The sequence below is a fragment of the Mixophyes fleayi genome, chromosome 4 (genome assembly GCF_038048845.1).
Source record: "Mixophyes fleayi isolate aMixFle1 chromosome 4, aMixFle1.hap1, whole genome shotgun sequence".
Taxonomy (NCBI): Eukaryota; Metazoa; Chordata; class Amphibia; order Anura; family Limnodynastidae; genus Mixophyes; species Mixophyes fleayi.
In genome coordinates this window covers 322,754,535-322,769,849 of record NC_134405.1, presented here as the reverse complement: position 1 = coordinate 322,769,849, position 15,315 = coordinate 322,754,535, and the positions used below count along the sequence as shown (strand labels likewise).

At 39.1% G+C, this 15,315-nt stretch overlaps 1 protein-coding gene across 1 annotated transcript; it reads left to right on the top strand.

Moving 5' to 3' along the window:
• The first annotated feature begins 524 nt into the window (after positions 1-524).
• RMND1 (required for meiotic nuclear division 1 homolog) lies at positions 525-14,685 on the top strand. Its single transcript, XM_075210210.1, has 12 exons — positions 525-844; positions 1,499-1,917; positions 3,078-3,186; positions 4,201-4,276; positions 6,038-6,077; positions 6,860-6,960; positions 7,741-7,847; positions 8,645-8,709; positions 10,216-10,292; positions 10,863-10,983; positions 12,940-13,056; positions 14,062-14,685. The coding sequence occupies exons 2-12, from the start codon at positions 1,513-1,515 to the stop codon at positions 14,092-14,094; spliced, it is 1,251 nt and encodes a 416-aa protein (XP_075066311.1). The 5' UTR covers positions 525-844; positions 1,499-1,512; the 3' UTR covers positions 14,095-14,685.
• Positions 14,686-15,315: the final 630 nt, after the last annotated feature.

Sequence of the window (15,315 nt, the reverse complement as noted above, 5' to 3'; positions counted from 1 at the left end):
TAAAAGATATAAGAATCATGTTTTTACTGTGGACAATTTAATTGTTTTTTTTTACAGATTAAAAATAAGAAAACTCTTAATAGTAACAATAATCTGTAAATCACAACTAATAAAGATTTCAGTTTTGCAATGGCTGTCTTTTAAGTCTCATTGTGCATTATCAGTTAAACTGAACTATGGCTCAATTATACGGGTGAACTATGGCTTAGAGAGTTAAATGACGGTTATTGCAAAACTGAAAATTTGTTAGAGCAAATAAAAAATCCATTTTGTTTGATAAAAAAAACATATTTCAAAAGAAAACAATATAATAAAATTAATAATAGTTTTGTAAAAAAAAAAAAATTGCATATATTGACAGGATAACTTTAGAATTCTGCCCTGACAGCTTGTTCTGTGTAATTGCTCATCAGAATTCTAAAGCCATTTATTCTGTGCATATATGAGTTTTGGGGGGCAAAAGGGAAGGGGGGGGGTATTGTTCTTTAATATACCTCTCACAGTTTTGCATAAAAGGACTTTTGTATCAATTCACGCATACCAGCAGCAGGTGCTTCCAGAGAGTTGGACACGGCCCAAGGGAATGAGGCAAGCCCCCAATATGAAGTGGCCACACCCCTCCCCCCTGTAGCTTGACCACATACCCTTCCCATGTTTGTGCGAACCAAGCTGAATATACCCAATCTTAAATGCAAAATGTTTGGAGGTATGGCTTTAAGACTCCTACAGGCATTGCGTTCTGGTGCTCACTTCAACCATATCGGCAGGTAAAGTGGCTACATACGTGGATGGCTACTGATCCACCTGTTCGGGTGCTGCACCAAACAACCACATACCAATGCAGGTAAGGTCTCCTCCATGGATGGGTCAGTCGAGGAACTTACACACAGGACAATGTGGATAAAACCTGTATTTCCACCGGATCAGATCCAACCAGATAAGTTTCAATCTATTATGGCAAGTCCACATGCATGTTGCACTGGTTGGTCAATATTAGTAGGGTTAGTGTAAATCTGGATAATTGGCTGAAGAGAGTTAGAGACGAATTACGGTTTAGTTTTTAGTTATGCAAGAATGCTTACCTGGGGTCTAGCATTTCTCCAAATCCGGTGGGCCCTCTGAATACGCCAGTGATTTAATCCCCAATCCAACTACTACATGCTCCTTTGAAATTCCTATTCTTGTGTGTTCAACAACACCACTGTGAGTCTTAAGCAAGCTCCCCTTAGTAACACAGAGGGAGTGCATGGAAGGGGGTGGGCACAAGATAAGAAAAGTCATGTATTTAAGCATAAGTTATGATATTCCTATCAAAACTAAATTTAATGTTTCAGGTGATAAGAACCTCTCCCCCTGGCTTGGAAATGCACATCCAGGACATCGGCCTTCCTGCCCTGCTAAGCAATGTTTATACAGAATGTTACAGAGTACTTTATTTGTAGAGCAATCTGTGATGTACCTACTTTGGTATAATACTTGTAATTTGTTATCTTTTCAGCTTTAAAATATAACATGAATGGACTACTAAGGAAGACGCCATGCCTTTTAACACAAATTGTCGGGGCAAACTGCATAAGTAAACAGCTACATAACGCAGACACGAAGTACAGACTTTTCACAGGACCTACAAATAAAAGGACCAGTGGTATTCTTCTGCTAAATACATTTCGTACAATCGGTGCAAAACACTTAAACCATAAATGCTCGGATGTTTTTGAATTAAAGAAGAAAGTTACCTTCTGCTCAAAGAACTGGAGACCCCATCATGTCACACCGAGCCAATTGTCTTTCAGTAGATTATATTCAACTACAACGTCAAAAGAGACCATTCCCACACAAGTCACAAAAAGACTGCTGAAATCATCCAGGACCAAACAGCCATCCAGATCTAATAAGCCTCTTCTGTCAGAGACTGAGGTAATACAAAATGGATTCCTTAGCTATATATTCTAGCTATTTGTGGAGATCCCATATTGATGCCTCATTCAAGAGCTCCAGTTGCCTAAACTGAGGCCGCCATTTTGCTTTGTGAACCAATATTGAGTCTATCAATTCCCTACGAGAGCTAGTGACAGCACTGAGGTACAAAGGATAAAATGTCTCATTACTCAGTGATGTCACAAGTTCCTAGGATATTAATAGGCTTCATAGGCATGAAATTTGGTTCAGCCCAAAAAATGGCTTCCTTCACTGTGTGTTACCACTCATCACATCAGTACTATTGCTGTTTATTTACTACCAATCATCTTATGCAGCGATGTACAGAGACTGTAATGATTCACTTCTGTCCCTGACCCATTGTAGCTTTAAGTCTAAATTTCCTACCACACAAACATTGAGAGATTTGTGCCAAATAGGGGCCGGTTCAATTGGGTGCGACAAGTACTAAGCGAAATGTTTTGGTTAAAATCTTTACTCGCATCTCTTTGTGGCAGATGCCTAAATCCTCCTTTCCCCATTAGAGGGCTTTTTATAAAAAAATTAGCCAACTACAGAACATTAGGCCTATGGCGTCACAAGTAGAAGAAACAGCATTTGTCCTATACTTCCACAATTATCCATATTTTAATTGACCCCTACAGAGATATACTATAAAGTGTTGTATGTTAAACTCCTCCAGCATGGGATTAGCAAGGGTATTTTAGGTATTAGGAGGCAAATTTACCAAGCTGCGGGTTTGAAAAAGTGGAGGTGTTGCCTATAGCAATCAGTCAGATTCTAGCTGTCATTTTTGTTGAATGTACTAATTAAATGATAACTACAATCTGATTGGCTGCTATGGGCAACATCTCCACTTTTACAAACCCGCAGCTTGATAAATTTACCCCAAGGGGTTTTTAAAACCTGTAATAAATGGAGTAGAGAGTGTGGATCCTTAATATCCAACCACCAACTGTCTTTTCATGTAAAGATCTGCCTGACAGAAATATTAGAAAGGTATTTAAATTAAGAGGGACATGAACCAGCTATGGTAGTGATCATTATATTTATTTTTTTACTGAAAGGTGTCCCTTTCCCCTGCAGTAAGTTTTGTTGAGGTTTCACTTACACCCGCCTCTGTTGCTTTAAACACGCAGGACCTGATGCAGTGCATTGCCTTTGCTACAGCGGACGAATTTCACCTGGGCACTCTGTGCCATGATCTGGCATCGCATGGGTATTGTGAATCACAGAGTTTACCTCGAGGTAGGTTATTGGACTAGTTATGTGTCATGTTCTTAACTGTTAGTAAAGCTACAGTAAAGATTTACGTCCGCACCTCTTATATTAAATGATGTGTCCACCGTATTAGACACACATTTCTTTAAAAAAGCCCATAGGGTGAGTTTTCACAAAACTATATCACTTATAGGCCTATTGGCTAAGATAAGGATAGATGCCCATGTACGCAGTGGGGCTTAAAGGCGCCCCCTGTAGGCGATGGGCTGTAACCTTGTCCTATGGCCATTCTCACCCCTCTGAACCTCCTGATATCCCCTCAATGATGGGGGCAGAAGATTTTGGTGCCCTGGGGAAAAACTTGGCCTGAACCTAGGGCAAAAGAGACCTCACCTAGCCTTGCGGTGAAGGGAGATCTGAAGACCATATGGTTCCCGGGGTCAGGGATAGAGAGTATCTTTGACTTTTGAGGAGGGCTGGAATTTGCCGCACTCCAGTGCACTTTTTGTGTTTTAACTTTAGAACACTGTGGTGACAGAGGGCACGATCCCGGGCATTCAAAAAAATAAATAAATACTGGCTAGATACACTCTACTAGAGAGAGTATCTAACATGCACCTGCACTGTGAAAATGTCCTATTAACGTCTTTGCCTTGTCATCAGCCTATGATCAGTTTAGTTTCAGTTGTAAAGTGCAAATAACTATATTGAGCTAAATATTAATAAAATGTCCACATAGACAGACATATCCTTCACAAAGGAATTAATCCAAAAGCTGGGAGATCTTGTCTGAAAATATGTTTCAACACATAAGTTTCCTTTTGTCTCTTCCTTTTTGCTGACATTGAACGCATGCGTACTCCATGAAGGAACTCGGACACTAAATCAAACTGTAAATTATTTTATATATTATATCAATAAAAACACTTACAAATTTTGTAATTGGAAAAAATGTTAATTATTTGAAATATAAAGAGACTTATTATTGAAAAACACGCTTTTCAAAGAAGGTTTTTATTAATTATTGTTTACTTCTTACAGATGCGTCCAATGTATTGCTGGTGTTAGTGGAAAACGTTGCTAAAGACAGCGATTCTGGAGCGATATTTTTCTTCAGGTAATGACATGAATACGTGTCTCCATGATAAAAGTTACCACAGTTGCCAACTTTTCCTGAGGTTGTCAGGTTTTACTGACCTCTAATATTTTATTTTTTTCTTACTAATTGAGGAATATTAGTTAGTTAAATTACTGACAGTAGGTAACTAATGTCGTGTTTTTTCAGTCTCCTTATTTCTGGCAGGGGAAACTAAGTAAATTCAAGTCTTAAAGGTCTGATCTCTGTCAGAGTAACTTGAGTTATATGCAAAAAGTTTATGACTATATATAATCTGTCCCACTTGGTCTCCTAATGGTGTGTTTATTTTGTTTTTACGTGTCTCTCAGTTTTCAGACTGCTTCCAAATAACAGAAAATTGCCAGTAGTAAAAACCATTTTTGTCCTCCAAAAATGGGAGACATAAGATGACATCTTCTCTTTCCATGTTTAAACATGTTCACCTGCAAGTGGAAATTGCTATTCTTGCAACAGAGAAACCCAAAAACAGTCCTTTGGACTGAATCAGTTTTTATAACAATGTAAAATTTATATAAGAGCACAAAGAGGGGAAGGTGCACACATTAAATGTTATTCAGTTAATATAAAGAGAATGCATCCAAGACAATTGCACATATAACAATTTATTAAATCCCATAAATACTTAAAAATGAGATAAACATATTAAAAGGAATATGAATAATCCACAAAATACATATACATATGATATTGAAAAGTTATATCCAACCTAATATGCAGAGAAAATATCTGACCGATACTGCTATTTCAATAACTATTTAAATACTCAAATATAAGCGTTTTATGAGTCCGCCATAACCTCCACGGTAATTACCGTTTTAGCGGCCCATTAGATCCACATTTCGAGCAAATTGCACCCCGATATTAGTATACCGTCACAGAGATAATACACTGGGGGGGGGGTGACTGACAGGAGTTCAGCAAAAAGTCTTTCACTCAGTCTCCAGACCACCGGTCGGTGTTTAATCCTATTTCGACTGAACCCCTCCGTCCCAGCTGTCTCCTAGTGGTAGGTACCTCCGATGTGAAGGGACAGGTACCCACCAAATTCGTGGTCCGGACAACAATTTTCATTCACAGGGAACATTCCATCTAGTGCAGCTACTGTTGTCCATTAGTTTGAGCTCAGAATGCTGGTAGGCGGACTTAGAATGTTGGATAGTAAATATTGCAGATCAGATTTTTATAAAAATGTATAGGTGACACGTTCCGTCCACCCTTTTGTGGATTTTCTCAAAGCCTCAATAGTTCTCTTTACATTGCTTCCCTTCAATAAGGCAGATTCCTAGACCCGATTGGATCTTTCACACACACATCTGCATTTGGAGGTTCCACAGGGTGTCATTTAATCCGCTTATCGCCAGGGGATTTTTGTTGTCCTTTTATAACAATGCAGTCTATTAATTCACTAGTAACCAATCGCATCACTGAAGTACCTTGATCCTCAGTGATGTCACAGTTTACAAATGAAATAGGATGTTTTAGAATATTGGTTCAGTCCACAAAATGGCTGCCTTCACTGTGCGTAGGAGAGAATCCCTACCGGTACACATTCCAGGGATGGGGTATGAATAGGCTAATGAGAGGAAAAATTACATACCTGGGAGGTCCCATTTAGACATCATCTTTCCTCACGAACTTTTGTGTCCTCTCACACACACACGTACAACTTCTGAATTTTGAAAACAATACAGTGATCTGAACACATGTATAGTATTACCTGTATACCTGTCTTTGTTTCAGGGAAGGTGCCGTTGTGTTTTGGAACATAGAAGAAAAAACTGTAAGCACACACACACTTTTTTTTCTTTATTATTTAAAAGGTCATAAACCTAAAATACCACTTTATCTAACATATATTTAGTTCTGATGTGGTCCTGAAACTTATACATTTGTGAATGTTATTAGGAGCATTTTTAAATATACCAAGTTCTATTTTATATTATCATCTTCACCATTTATTTATATAGCGCCACTAATTTTGCAGCGCTGTACAGAGAACTCACTCACATCAGTCCCTGGCCCATTGGAGTTTAAAGTCTAAATTCCCTAACACACACACTAGGGTTAATTTGTGAGCAGCCAATTAACCTACCTGTATGTATTTGGAGTGTGGGAGGAAAGCGGAGCACCCAGAGGAAACCCACGCAAACACGGGGAGAACATACAAACTCCACACAGATAAGACCATAGTCAGGAATCAAACTCATGACCCCAGCGCTGTAAGGCAGAAGTGCTAACCACTGAGCCACCCAGCTGGTGGCTAAGTGGTTTATCGACCCTGACTGTTTAGTAACTTCACAAAATTGTAAATAATATACATAATGTAGGTTCTTATTATTTGGAATTAGTTTCATAAATAGGGAGAGCTTAATAGTAAAATTAGGACAGATCATTTGAAGGGTTCATACAACCTTCTCACCTGGTACTCACCAGCTCCATTTACTTTGGTGCAACCATACAAACATCATTGAGGGCAGATCACTACACATGTTTAATTTCTAAACTGTGAGATAACAAAATAATTATTACTCTAGTGCTAATTTGGGTATTCCTGTATTTCAGATGAAACACGTTATGCGGATTTTGGAGAGTCACGAAATCCAGCCGTACGAGGTGGCGCTCGTTCACTGGGAGAACGAGGAGATTAACTATAGCTTCAGAGAGTAAGCTGGTCTTTTATTCTCGTAAGAATTGTCCTGAAATTGTTGCAATCATATGTTTACTGTTTCTTGCAAGACGAGAGGGGGCTAACATAAAACTCGCTGCTCACCTCTCGCAATCTTCAGCGCGATCACTGAAAGGATCTGTAAGCGATTTTTGCAAAACATACAAGAGTCAAATTGCCGCAGTGGTATACATTGTATCAATCTCTGCTTCAGCCTGTATCCTGATCTCTAAAGCTGTTGCCTATAGCAACCAATCAGATTCTAGCTGTCCTTTATTTAGTACATTCTACAAAATGACAGCTAGAATCTGATTGGTTGCTATAAGCAACATCTGTAGATTCTCCCACATTCTCAACAGGGGTATAACTGATAACATTCTCGATTCCCTCTGCACCAATATGGATGTCCATGCTGATCCATTTAGTTTAAACTTTGTGTATAGACTGACTTGGTACCTCACAGGACACCCCTATTGACAGGCTGAGTGCCGAGATGACCAGGCATGTGGAAATATCCAGCTAAATTGAAATGGTCAAATGCAGCAATAGTACTAATCTTAAAAATCAAATTTTACCCGTAATAAAAGTTCTTATTCAAACGTTCTTAGCTACAATGATGACAGTAGCATTGGATTTTTTTTGCATATAATAAACATTTGCATGTTGATATTTAGAATTTTTTTATTGTTAGTGTTGTAGATCTCAATAGTTCCAATAGTTTGTTTTTTTTCATAGAGAAATGTAATAATATGTAAGTGAGCTGTGTGTGTTTCGGCAGCGGACATTCCCGGCTTATGAAAGGTGAAATTGTGCTGAATTCGCAGCTGGAAGCAGATGAACACATTTTAGAGAAGTTTGCCTTTTCCAACGCACTTTGCCTCTCTGGTGAGTCTTATTTTATTATATATTAGATCAGTGGCAAGCCAGCTCCTCCAGAACTACAAGTCCCATCATGCACTGACAGAAAGGGGGTGGGGCTACAGCCATCTGTAGGTAGACTTCTTGTGGTTGTCAGATGACTTTTAGTTCCACAACAACTGGAGAGCCACCTACGTCTGCTGCAATTGTGGATATATATTATGGGCACCCAGTAATCACCAACCTTATTCACATTTAGGTTCTTATCTTTACATTTCAGAGCCTTCCTATAATTTTTCCCTGTTCTGCTAATTTATATGGGAATATAATATTATTATGAATGGTAAAACGTGTCTCCATCTAGCTGAGCCTTTCAAAAATTTTTACTAACCTATTTATGTTGATGGCATCTAGATGTACGTACATCATCTCCTAATCAGCAGTATGGTGTTATAGACTTACACTTATCACACATTGCATGTGACACATAACAACTCTGCTCTGTACTTTGGATACAGTTCTGTGTTGTATCCAAAGGCAACCAATATAAAAAAAATACTCTGCCAGCTTGATATGGAGATTGCAGTGAAAGCACAGTAAGAAGCAAGGAAGACAAAACAATATATTCAGTAAGGATGACCTGTATTAACCAATCAAAGTTGTCTGAACACAGACATAGTAACTCGATCTGGTTTATATTTAGACATGTTTATATACGTGTATATTCAGACATTCAGGCTTTGTACATGTTCTTATAAAATTAAAAAGTCTGTATACAAAAAAAAAGTAATATGTGCATTTTATTTTGTTGGGTTTAATTGCAGTTAAGCTGGCAATGTGGGAGTCCACTCTCGACACCTTTGTTGAGTCCATCCAATCAATTCCAGAGGTAAGTCATTCAACCACCCACAGAGTGAACTTGTTTTAGAATTGTTAGGTTCTATTTATAAGCATGTGACTTAGCCAGGCACCAATCACCTGGTAAGATCTGGCATTGGATGGAGTTCTCCACGTTAACATTAAATCCTGTCTCTTACCTGTGATGTACCGATCATGGAGCCTCCAGTAGTAGCACAATGGTCCCACTGCTCTGAGACACAGTAAAGTTGTATTTCATCATTGTGGTTAATCCAACCATTATTCATCATGTGGCCTCATCCCAGACAATTTCAAATCTGATAGGATTACATTTTATTACACAATCCAATATAAAATTCTTCTACTAACATATAAGACCGTCAACAAAATTGCACCGAATACATTTCCTCACTTGTCTCAAAATATCTCCCTACTTGACACCTCCGTTCTGCACAAGATCTGCGTCTCTCTTCTAGTCTCATCACATCCTCCCATTCCCGGTTACAGGACTTTTTTCGGGCTGCACCTATTTTGTGGAATTCCCTCCCTCGCACAGTAAGACTTTCCTCTAGTCTTCAAACCTTCAAGCATTCTCTGAAAACCCACCTCTTCAGACAAGCTTATAATATTCCTCAACCAGCATCTTAATCTCCCCTATTACCACCCTCTACACAGCTAACACTAGACAACAACCCTCTGACCAACATTGGTACACACACACAGCCCACTCAGTACTTTTACCTTTACATTCTAGCTGGTCCATTGTGCAATATGATGTAGCACATGCCCTTGTGTTTCAAACTCCCATTGTCCCATAGATTGTAAGCTTGCGAGCAGGGTTCTCTTACCTCTCTGTCTGTATGTATTACCCAGCATTGTTAATGTTTGTCCCCAATTGTAAAGCGCTATGGAATCTGCTGGCGCTATATAAATAAATGATGATGATTTTATTAGATTGGATTTGATCCAGTAGGTTGTCTGATGACTCCCATCGGCATGTGTGGGAATTTGTCAGCTTTAAATTATAGGGTCATTTGTACGGCCAATATCTGTTGAATAACAGTCATATTGATTCATCTGATCATATATGCCCAATATGGCTCTCCATGTATGTGATCTAATAGCTCACAAGATTAATCGAACTGCAAAACTCCTATCCAATCAGATGTGTGTCCAGGATTACAAAGTACAGCTGCAGTAGTTATCTCTGTAGCCTTTCTCTGTTTTAATTGGTGGTTGTCATTCTATTGCTGTGTAGTCGTAGAGACACTATCACCAGTAATCCATAGCTCAAAGACTAATTATCAGACCATTTGAGTGAACTGAGCAAGAGATGTCACCGTGCCTGTTCTGCAGGACTTATGAAGAGAGATTTATTATTTTTTTGAAATATAGATTTTTAACATCAGTTATAGAAAATTGTGTTTGAAATCATAAAATAGAAAATACATTTGTTTGTGGTAGAATTTGTTTGAATATAATGAAGGTCATTTTCTCCATTTAATCCCAGCCTCTAACGCCTTGATTTGTTTTTAAGATGCTGAAAACCAGAAGAAAACTGAAACTCTCTCACGATGACGTTATGCAGAAAATCGGAGAGCTGTTTGCTCTAAGGTAGAAATATTTAATGCTTGGAACTACCCAGTTTATTCCACCTTGCACAACGTGGAGGGAGACCTTTTCATAAACACCGCAGACTTCCTGTCTGGTTCCAATGAAGGACACTGCAGCCAGCCTCGCCCTAGCCTGGCTGATAATGTAGAACCATAGATTACACTCTGCTACATGGCAAATGTTAATATAATTTCACACATTCCAAGTACTGTCAAGGTATGGAAACTTTTACTTATATCTGTGAGCGTTATTAATAGTTGTAAGGCAATTTTTGTGTTAGGCTCAGTGGCCCTTTTAAAGTGCACTTGTCCACTGAATACCATGAAGGTAGCCATTTTGTACATACAGTCAAGGCAGCCATTTTGTACACTTTAATATATTCATAGAGCTTTTTACAGAGGTTTTGCCCCCCTTGTATTATCAGGATGTGGAGACACTGGAGTATAGCATGAAATAGCATTCAGATCAATTGTTTTCTCTGTATTAAATGGATTTATTTACATTAATAAATTGAAATACTACGCAAGCAGTGTATTTCCTATTAATACTACATTGTTTGCTTTCTTTTAGACATCGTATCAACTTAAGCTCAGATCTTCTCCTCACTCCTGACTTCTACTGGGACAGAGAAAATTTAGAACACCTCTATGATAAAACCTGCCAGTTCCTCAGCATAAACCGCAGGGTCAAGGTGCGAATTTAGTTCATCCTTTGCGGAATATTTCAACAAAATGTTGTATTTAGTAGTGGTGAACTGATATAGAATTTTAATTATGAAACTGAATCCCAAAAGTTTTAAATTTCACCTATGAAGCATGAAGGTAAAATGTATTTTCTATCCTATCTTTACTTTGCTATGAAATGTTGTTAAATGTAACATGTAATGGAGTATTCCCTCCAGTCATCACAAACTGCAAAGTATGTCAATATATATGTAAGTTTGCCAGAGCATTGTTATACCTATGTGACTGCAAGCCTGTTACTGTGACTTTTGTATCAGCCCAGACTGATGTTAGTCAGAGAAGCTCCACTCTCATAAGCAGGTCTTTAAAGATGGTACATTTCAGCGAAGGGGTGAAACATATAGCGTACGGTACTAGGCAGACTTGGTTAAGTATAATTTTTTCCATTATTTCATATACACGATTTAGTTCCATAATACACGGTGCAGCACGGTGGCTCAGTGGTTAGCACTTCTGCCTCACAGCACTGGGCTCATGAGTTCAATTCCCGACCATGGCCTTATTAGTGAGGACTTTATATGTTCTCCCAGTGTTTGCGTGGGTTTCCTCTGGGTGCTCCGGTTTCCTTCCACACTCCAAAAACATACTGGTAGGGTAATTGCCTGCTATCAAATTGACCCTAGTCTCTGTGTGTGTGTGTGTGTGTGTGTGTGTGTGTGTGTGTGTTTGGTAATTTAGACTGTAAGCCCCAATGGGGCAGGGACTGATGTGAGTGAGTTCTCTGTACAGCGCTGCGGAATTAGTGGCACTATATAAATAAATGATGAGATGATAATACACAGTCTTTGATGTATAGTAATGATAGTAATGTCCAGTCATGGCTTGTTACTGATGAATGGATCCTAACTCAGACAAAAAAACATTTGCCATCATTGCAGATTAGAGGCTCACTTAATTCAAAATGAACAAGGGCAACTGGCAGTTTATTAAAATAGAATAAGAGTATTTACAAAGGTGTCTTTCTGTCTTTATTACATCTCCTTCTCTTTCCATGTGTTAATGTCCAGCCACTAGCACAGACCGCTAAAGCATAGAGAGCCAGGGTGTTTTTTTGTTTTTATTTGTTCAGGGTTTTTTTTTCCAGTGAACGGCAAACAGGTAAAGTAATTTACCACATGAAAAAGTGTAGAAGCGAAGCCCAAATTTCATTTTGTGATGTAACGGGCTTAGGTTTGCACTAATGTGCCTGGTTTAAAAAGGGAGCGAATCAGTTTGTGGGCAAAGGTATTGGTTTTTACCAAGGCACAGATGTCGGCACAAGCCAAGAGAAGTAGAGCGGTGGACCGAGCCTTTTCTAGCTAAGTGCAGTTTAGGCGCACATGACACAATTGTACTAAAATACAATTAATTAGATTTCAGTTTTGGCTCCTGACAAGCGGATGTGCGACTCCGTACTGGTCTGTCTCCGCTGTATTTGCTTGAACGCCCCTTACTGAACTTGACCTATTTTAGACCTCTTCACTCACCGTTCCACCCTGTGCTCATATACATATATATTTACTTTTTCTCAAAACATCCTACATAGAAATTTACAACAGATGGTGCTATCGGGGAACCCATGGCCTCTCCTTTTCCATAACTGGGAAATATTTAATTTGAAAAGAACAAATAAAATATATTTTGGACAGATAAACTTTTTTCACAAGTTCTATTAAATGACTTGTATCTTTCAGACACCCGAAAAAATAATTATCGAACCAAGAATTTAGTCATAGGCTCCAAAACAGACACTAGAGGCCACCCAGTGTGTGTGAGCGGTTGATCACATGATCAAACAATGATTGGTCATGTGACTTGAGCCAACAAGGAGGGAACCAATGAGAGCAAAGGAAAATGTAAAAAAGTTCTAACCCTAAATATACATTTTTATTTTATTTTTATTATTTCTTTTTTTTTACATTTAGGTGATTAATGAAAAACTGCAACACTGTACAGAATTGACCGATTTAATGCGTAATCATTTGAACGAGAAACATGCCCTGCGGCTGGAATGGATGATTGTTATACTAATTACAATCGAGGTACGCTGCCAGAAGCTGACTGTGGGGCGTATTTATAGGGCTGAGCAACACCCTGCCGCACTGAATTCTGGGATATAGTACAGTCACTGCCGACCACACAGTGGGCCTGACGGAAGTGCCTTTGCGTGCCGTATCTTGCGTGAAACAGCTCTGTTCTTGCTCAGAAATGGACATTACAGAAATCAAATGCATGCAATTCATGTCCGAGCACAAATGACGCTTACTACTGCCCACGACTTGAGGGGCGGAACAGGGGTGGACGAATGTAGACAATGTACATTGAGTGCGTGTGTCACTAGCACCAGCTACAGGGCAGGTGTAAATGCCGAGTGAGTGATGACTGTCACAGAATCGTCTTTGTATTAAAAATTACACATGTGCATGCCTCCTTTTATATTGATCATAGTTGCCTACTCTCTCGGAATATCCGGGAGACTCCCGAATTTCTGGGAGTCCTCCTGGGAAAGGAGGCAATTCTCCCTGATCCTGGCCGGCTAGGTAAACTAAACGGAGGGGGAGGGGCTTAGTGACCTCATGGACGCATCATCGTGGCCCGCCCGTTTTGATTGGTCCATAGTAGTGATGTCCGCTTTGGAGGCAGGGCTTATGATGCGATTCTTCGAGCCCCGCCCCCGCACGCCCACCTGCACCCCGGACTTCCCAGGAAACATCTTGTCAATGTTGGCAAGTATGATATTGATGCAGAAAGAAAACACACCTGTGTACGAAACAAAGTACATGCATCCAACATGTAGCAGTCATTATTTTCTAGCTGAATGTAGCATGATTTTAATAATTGGTAAGTAGCTCCTTTTCTGCAGCTCATGAAGTACATATAATAATTGGAGCTTTGGTCTCTAAAAATAAACATAAAAAATGTTGCACCGGGTTTCATGAGAATGGCCAGGATGTGCTGTGAATTTATGGATTTTGAAAAATCTATATGTTTAAAATAGAACAGTATATGGACGTTTTTAACTTTGTAAACTTTTTCTTATCTAACAGGTCATGTTTGAGCTCGGGAGAGTTATCTTTTGATTTGTGGAAGAACCCCCTACAAAGCACTTTCACAGGCCTGAAGATCTGACTACTGACATGTAGCTGAGACGTCATCTACGCATAGTGGAGGCATCCGTTTTGTGGGTGGAACCAGCCTCAGTCCATTTACTAGGAACCAGTGACGTCGGCGAGATGCTGCCTGACCAATATTCATGAGGCATGACTTATATTCATGAGGTACGGGTCCTAGGAAACTGATAGGTTTCCTTCTCATGAATATTAATTCAGCCCACGAAATAGTTACTTCCACTGTGTGTTGGTTAACTGTACATTTTAAACGCAGAAATATTTGACATTAAGGAGCCAAAACAGTTTGTTTGGGGTTTTTTATATGAATGTTTTTATATTGAAGACAAAGTATTGTGCAATACTTATATGTTTGTTTTGTGAAAAAAAGAATGAAAAGTATGCCTTTAATTTTAATTTATTAGGATAAAATGGACTGTTTGTGGCAGTTTTTCTTTGCAAACTGTACCAAAAATAGATCATCAGTCCCATTTTCTGACAATATACAATGGACTGGTAGTTGTCTAATTCTGTGCTCTGGAATAAAGACCAATCTGTTTACAATACACAAGTCATTTTTTTGGCAAGGATGAAATCCCACAGGATTTTAAATAGGAGACCACTAGAGGTAGATTTATGAAACCTTCTAAGAAGGAAAAGTGGGGATGTTGCCCATAGCAACCAATCAGATTCTGGGTATCATCTTCTAGACTGTACTACATAAGCGATAGCTAGAATCTGATTGGTTGCTATGGGAAAAACCTCCACTCTTCTATCCCTAGTGGCAATTGATAACAAAATGTGAGTGCATCCCCTACATAGATAAATACTTCCACCTTTAGTTTTCATGTCTGCATTCATTTTGCCTACCTTTTATGGCCCTAATTTCTGTACACTGCCCCCCTCCCCCCTCATCATGTGATGACATTACCATCTCTGAAAGTGAAAACTTGCTCAATATGCTGAAACATTTCACCTATTCTAAAACCAGATGAGGGTGGCGGCAATTGAAGAGAGAATGTCACATATGAAGCATAAATTAGCATACTTTTAGTTACACCAGTTTTTCAAAACTTCGTAAATAATAATAAGTGAACGAGCATCCATGGGAAACCACTCCTGATTGGCTGCCTGTCTATTAAATGAGCAATTTACTGGACATTAACTCTGGTGACAAGAGCTCCTTGGCAGCAG